Genomic DNA, 7,456 nt, shown 5'->3' with positions numbered 1-7,456 from the left:
TTGACTGCATCATGCAATTTGATGCCCGAGAGCCGTACACGTGTTTTGATGGGATATTCTTTTCTTATTTACTAAGAGTTGAGGAGGTTTTATGTTAAAAAAAAAAAAAGAGTTGACGAGGTTTTGATTTGGTGTGGACCAAGACTACGATACGAGGGCCAATGGCGCTGCTGCTTCATGTACAACACATATAGGTTATGATTCAACTGGTTGGATTGATGGATGTTCAAATTTAATTCCACTGTTTAGGTTCTCTAACTAGGGTTATAAGCGAATCAAGCAAACCCACGACTATTCCAAACTTGATTCGATAAAAATTTATCCAAATTTATTAATAGTGTTAACAAATTAAGTCTAAATTTGTTGATAAACTTATATTTAAATTCACAAAAAAAATAAAATATTTATTTATTATAAAATTATTTTATTTTATAAATATATATTTATCAATTTATAAAAATATATTTATTTTTATTATCTATTATAATTAAATTTTATTAACTATTAAATATTTAAAATTAATCGAATCAAGAGGATTAAGCAAATTATTTTATTAATTAAATCAATAAAATTGAAAATTTAATTTTAAATATATTTTAATGACTCAAACTCAAAATAAATTTGAATTTTACTCAAGTTTGTTGTTTATTGAATTCGAGCTCGGTTCGAATTCATGTAAAATAATAACGAACCAAATTCAAACTTATAAAGTTCGACTTAACTCGATTCATTTATAGCCCTATTTCTAACCATCTTCAATAATATTTTCTATTAAATTATATAAATAATTTAATTTATTTTAATTTATTTTAAAATTCGTGCATATTTTAACAATACTTACTAAATAATTTTTTTATTAGTAAAATAAAAAAATAAATAAGAAAAGAAAATACGACTCTTAAAAAGTTTAAAAAATAAAAAAGAGAAATAGTAAAATATGCTTAAAAATATTTTCTCTCATTTTAATTTAATAAAAAAGGATGTAGCTCTTAAATTATTTTAGAAAAAAAAAATTAGAAAGCCTTTTGGAATACTAATTTTTATACATATTCTAAAGTTTTTATCTCGGACTTGGATTAATTTATTAGAGTGTATTTAAAATTAATATTAAGCATTGAAAAAGTAGGATTACATTCTTTTAATTTAACATATTAAAGATATATTTTCATATGTCTTATAACAAAAATATATAAGTTATTAGTATTATTTATTACATTAGTTCATGAGTCTAAATAAGCATCTAACTAGATTAAGCATTACTAGGTTCTAGTTTAGTTCATTTATACAAACAAACTCAAATAACTTTACTTTTAGAAAACTAAATTTTAAATAAAACACAAAGCCCAATTCATTTGCAACTTTACTATGATATGAATTTTCTTTTTATTTTTTTTATTTTTCATGATATAGACTTTTAAGGAATTAATCTTTGTCAAATTGCAAAACTTCATTAGGGTTTTTTTTTTTTTTAGCATACACAAATATAATTCATAATGGTTTAAGAAAAGGAAAAGGAACGAAGAGAATTCAAAGGGAAAGGGGAAAGGAGAAAGGAGTAGTAGCATAGGAAATGAAAGAGATATTGAAATTAATATATTTTAACTTACATGGAAAACATGTAAATTTTATTCAAAAGTCATTGAATTAAGTACTATATTAAATTAGAAGTGAATGGAATTCAACGCCTGATTTCTGCCAGAGGGATTAAGGAATTCCAATTAAGCAGCAACTTCATTTTGATTCATAATAATTAATAAAATAAAGTTAAGTTACATGAATTAATTTAATGTGTTCCTATTCACCAACATATATAAACCATAGCCAGAGAAAATTAAAGAAAAATGAGACATGTTACTTAGAAGCTCATCAAGTTTATTTTTGATTAAATTCATATGCGTGTAAACAACTATGTAGTAAAGAATAGAGATAATAATTCAAGGGTGTGTAAATATTACGGTTAGAGTTTTTTCTACCTTAATTAAGTTTTCGAATTCGAACTTTGGATATGCAGCCGTGTTAAAACAACTCTTGAAGGAGTGATTTGCCAGTCCTATCCGACATACTGCAGATATATGTGTTCTAAGAAAATATATTTTGTTCTTTTTGATTTGGTCTTTTTATTGTGCACTCCAATAAACATGTTTGACTAGAAATAATATATAGAACTAATTTAAATGAAATACTACAGGGTTAGATGGGGTGTAGTCCGGTTTTAATTTGTTTGAAAATAGATATAAGTCCAACTTTAAATACCTTTCAGGCTGGGTCAAGTAGGTATCCATGACATAATTGAAGTCTAATTTATATTTATTCTTTTCCTTTTTAATATATTTATGCGAGAAGATTTTCTTGTAAAATGAGTAGCAGAATAATTTGTATTCAATTAATTGAAAAAAAAATATAGATTATGGGCTATAGAACAAATCATAAGTGGGTAAATTATATTCACGGTAAGCAAATTTTATACTTTAGAATAAAATAAATCAAACTTTTGATTTATAACTAAATGGTTACTAGATTTTAATTTTAAACTGATGAGTTTTTTTAATAAATCTACAAATAAATTATATGGATGGTCATCAAACTTTTCACTTTGTAATAAAAAGGTACTAAAATTTTGATTTTAAAAATACTTGAGCATATCTTTTTGTAATAAATCAAAAAACTTAATACATATTTATTATAAATTGTAAAGTTTAGTGATCATTCATGTAATTTTTTTCTAAGTGTGCTAAATAAATTTACTGATGTTATTAAAATGAAAGTTTAACAACCATTTAGTTATAAATTAAAGGTTTGAAACGTTTTTTTTACAAAATACAAATTTTGACTGTTAATGTAATTTATCCGATAACAAATTTCTTTATTTTTAAATTATATTTTATTTTTTCAATTCTCACAAATAAAAATAATATATCCGAGTGCACATCTTTTGCTGAAGATAGAAGCAAGAAAGCTGCTAAACTACCAACCTGATTGCATAACATAATTATTTGGCATTAATAAGTTAATTAGAAGAAGAAGTACCATAAGCAAATGCTTTATATTCTCATCCATATTGAAAGAAATCCAGTCATAACTGAAAATGAAAAGAACTAATTAGGAACTAATACAATAAGGTATGTATATACAGCTTACTGGATATTTGATTAATGATATGCATGAGCTTAGTTAACTGCTTAAAACAATATGCAACAGCTTATTAATCAAATAGCAATATCCTCATCAAAAAAATCTTCACCAAAAACCCAGTATTTGTGCACCCTTGGATTTCTGGAATTTAAGATTAAAACAGTAAAAGAAAACAAAAGTGACAATAATCTGCCAAATTATTGGACTTATTAAATGGTTTCTATTGTGACTCCCGCTAATATAAAAGTGAATTATATTATATAATTGCTTGAGGTTTTATAATCAACTCAATTAATCCTGTTTCCACTTTAACTGTAACTCAATACCTTGAATTAATTAAGGTTCTCCTTTTTCAACAAAGTGGTAAACCCATGATCATAATTAATAATAAATTTTGCTAGGAAAAGAAACCTATATGTGGTGATATTCTTGAGAAACTATGCGTAAGCCTATTCTGGTCATCCATTTATCATAGTTAACTTACAAGCTGGTTAACCTAGTTTTCAAATTGATCTCGTGAAACATGAGACCTTGTTCCAGGTCACATACTTTTCCTTTTATTATTATTATTATTATTATTATTAGTGTTGTCAATCTTACGCAGAGATCAAATCCTCTTGTTCAAAGTGTGGTTAATGGAGAAAGAATAATTAACGTTTTCTTCTTGGTATTATAATCTTTTTTAACACTCTGAAGTAGTAAATTCGAAACCAAATAGAAATCAACAAAAACAATAGAAATAAAAGTAAATTTTTAAAAAAAAAAAAATTGCCCATGAATATAAGCAATGTAAAACTTTTCACATCTACAAAAAGTAATTGCAGCATTCACTAGCTGTTTAGTCTTTTGAGCACTTGATTTAAAAACACATCTGAGTTCTTACTTATCGTTGTTATTCCAACAGTTAAAAAAAATTGTTCATTTTGGAAGTACATTTAGTGAAACTAAGTCAGGTAATTACCAAGATTAAGCTAGAAACACTAAGGAATACATGCTCCATAATCATTCCTGATGTGACCTAAATAACAAGGCAAGTATAGTTTCACTAGAACCATAAATAACCTTTTTAATATTTTGGAAAGGATTTATACCAATCTTTGGTTCTTGGGCACTATGTCCAAGCAACTTTGTGCATGCATTTCTTTGCTTAAGCATAATGAAGGGTCAAGCCGTAAGCCACCTTGGTACACCTTTGCCAGTCAAGAAGAAGGAGAAGAAGAAGAATAGAAAAGATACCAAAAACCAAGATATATTGAAAAAAGAAATTCCTCATTGCACTATACACTGTTCGTTACAACTTAATATTCATGCCTATATATTGTTTTCAATACTGTTTCTTGTGCTAGGGCTGTTGCTGGTACTACTGTTTGCTTGAACATTGCCAATGACAGAAGTAATTGCTGCAACTAGAGCTGCAGTGAAGTTAGGGTCTGAAGTGATAGCAGCTGTTGCTGCGCTAACATCTGTAGGCTGCAGCTGATCCATTCCTTGAGGGCTAAAAATACCTGAAACCCTAGCTTGATTGCATAGGCCTGGACCAAAAAATTGCGGTGCAGTTGCGAGATGGAATTGATGATCTTGTGTAATTCTTTGCGAGGAATTGGCAACGGCAGGTGTGTGAGTAAGGTCTAATGTTACAGTAGGAAATGGAGCCGAAGCTGAAAGTGATGCAAAGCCTGGTGGGCATGAGTAAGGTGTTGCTTTTGCTAATAAATTTGTGTTCACTAGCCCATCTGGGCTAGAGGTAGACCCTGAAAGTAGCATTGCTGCAGCTGCCGATGTAGTAGATGCCATTGCCATTGCAGCTGGTGGGAGCGGATGATTGTGATGGCCTTCATAAGTTGTTATAAGAACTGCTCTATCCTCAACAGACCTTTGTACCTGCATATATTGTTTATATGTAAACAATAACCTTTTAATACTGTTTAGTCTAATTAGATTGTTTATGCTTATGTTAGCTCATAGCAACTAATTAGAGTAAAAATCCATGCCATGTATATATAGGTGTACTACTAAATGTAGAAGATAGAAAGTCTTGTGCACTAAGTGGATAAGAATTAATTAGGGGAAATAGCTGAAAGCCTGAAAAAATGAAGTAGTTTATTACCTGTTTGCGAACTGGGCATCCAGATGACATGGTACATCGATAATAAGCTCGAGGACACGGATTACCTTTAGCCAATTTCTGCCCATACTTTCTCCATTGGCATCCGTCAGAAATCTAACACATTAGTTAACTTTTCAAATTAGTACAATATTCATTTCATACATAGTTTCTAGCTAGCATATGAAAAAGAACTTGAAAGAGGAAACTATGAATCTTAACAAATGTCATGTATTTTTTGTTAAAATTTCTTAGATGAATCTACATTGAAAAAGAAAAAATATTTAGAAAGAATGTGCGCATTTTCATTAAATCTTACCGTGGATGCATCAGATATTGCTCGAACCGAAACACGAGCTTTGCGGATCATGGACATGGTTTCTTCCTTTTGTTCATGATTAACATCTTTTGAACTAATAAACTTGGGAACTTTGTTTGGTACCCATCCATGAAATGCTGCTTCTGAACTCTGATAATCAGCATTTCCATTAATAGGGTTACTGATATGCGTCGGTGATTTATCGTTGATCTCCATTGACTCAACTATATTAGGAGATATTGAACAATCCCCAGATCTTTCTTCGGTCGTTGACTGTGAATTACGATGATCATTCTTTAATTCAACGATCTCAGCTTTACCAAGATCCAGGAACTGCCTTGCGACTGTAATAGATCTTCTATGCCGTTCATTCACCACCTAAAAACACAGCATGTCCAGCGGTATATAAATTTATACACTGATTTGAAGATGATCGCCATTATAAGGGAAATAAGTGTATAATAAAATTGAAATACTATATTACCTCCTCTTGTTTCTCGGTTTTAGCCTTAGGATTCTGCATAAGTGCACCAAGATGCATCTGTAGGGCATGGTAGTTGTTGTTTACTTGGTGAATCATGCCTCTCAGACGCTGATTCTCCGAGTTGATGTGGTTTATTTCTGCTTGCAAAATGTCAAGCTGCATCAATAAAATTAAAGCACTTGTATAAATTAATGGATGAACAAGATATTATCAAAAAGCGGAAAAAAGAAAAGAAGATCCAAATCCCATATGAAATCCTGGGTACCTCTTTCATCTTTTGCTGATAATCTTGCTTGTTTTGAGATGGTCCGTCATCTACCATAGATTTGTCACTGACCATAGTTCCGGTTACAAGATTTAGACCAGTCTGCATCAGAACATAATTAAAGAATAACAATGAATACCTATCTGTTGATAAAGAACCAAGTTTACATAAGAAAAAGAAGAAGAAGAAGAAGACAGATGTATGAATAATTAATATTGCCTACGTTGACATGTTGTTTCTTCTTTTGATGCTCTAACTCATCATGGTCATCACCATCATATCTAATTTCTTGCTTGATGATGATGTCGGCCGTGGGTGATGATTTTTGCTTAGAGAAGTTACGATGGGCAAAGAAATCCATCTCAGTAAGCACTCGTTTCCCATTGGAAATGGCTTGAGAAGGATGGTGTGTATTATCAGTAAAGCAGCTAATAAGAAGACGATCAGCAGAAGAGCCGTCCACGAGGAGGGTGTCGTGCTTCCACGTAGGGTTCATTGTAGGTGGTGGGTCAGAAATGATCGAGCAGTTACTTGTTCTTGTTGGATCATCAGTACCAATGGAGAGTTGTCTTTCTTCGTCCATCTAATTAAGAAAAAGAAGAAAAAAGAAAAGAAAGAAGAGAGAGAGAGAGAGAGGGGTTGTTTTTGAACTTGAAAGTCGTTTTAGAACAAGAGCAATAGACTCGGCAATAAAAAGGAGGTGGACTAAGACCAAAATGTGAAAAGAGTGATAAGCTTAGAGCATGATATAATGATATTGATATGTATGTGTAAAAATGAGACTTCCCCCAATGAGGTAAGGTAGTGCGTCAATTGGACAGGTGGCTTTGTTTACATTTTTGACTCCTAGAACATGAGTGAATTAATTTCTTCTTTTGAAAAATAAATAAAAAAAAAACATACCCCTTATCTTAAACTAGTGAATTGGAATTGCATATAAATAATACTTATAAAATGAAAAATATATATAAATTTTTTAATTCATAAGAGGTCTAACAATGCTCTAAACTATAAATAAAATTACACATCATAAAAATAAAAATTCATTTACTTAGTGCATGAAAAAGAATTATATTCAACATCTTTTACTTTTAAAAATACCATTTGAACTAGACCTAAATTCAACATGATCCTATATGTTCAAAGAATGTA

General features: G+C 30.0%; 1 protein-coding gene across 1 annotated transcript; it reads right to left on the bottom strand.

The window, feature by feature from the left end:
• Positions 1-4,365: 4,365 nt before the first annotated feature.
• On the bottom strand, positions 4,366-7,243 carry LOC8266254 (probable WRKY transcription factor 31). The gene is made up of 6 exons (XM_002529881.4): positions 6,528-7,243; positions 6,305-6,406; positions 6,040-6,195; positions 5,556-5,933; positions 5,240-5,353; positions 4,366-5,013 (listed from the first exon to the last, which is right to left on the bottom strand). The coding sequence occupies exons 1-6, from the start codon at positions 6,885-6,887 to the stop codon at positions 4,444-4,446; spliced, it is 1,680 nt and encodes a 559-aa protein (XP_002529927.1). The 5' UTR covers positions 6,888-7,243; the 3' UTR covers positions 4,366-4,443.
• Positions 7,244-7,456: the final 213 nt, after the last annotated feature.

Source organism: Ricinus communis, chromosome 9 (assembly GCF_019578655.1).
Source record: "Ricinus communis isolate WT05 ecotype wild-type chromosome 9, ASM1957865v1, whole genome shotgun sequence".
NCBI classification, from domain to species: domain Eukaryota; kingdom Viridiplantae; phylum Streptophyta; class Magnoliopsida; order Malpighiales; family Euphorbiaceae; genus Ricinus; species Ricinus communis.
The sequence above is the reverse complement of the archived record's forward strand: the minus strand, read 5'-3'. Positions and strand labels throughout refer to the sequence as shown.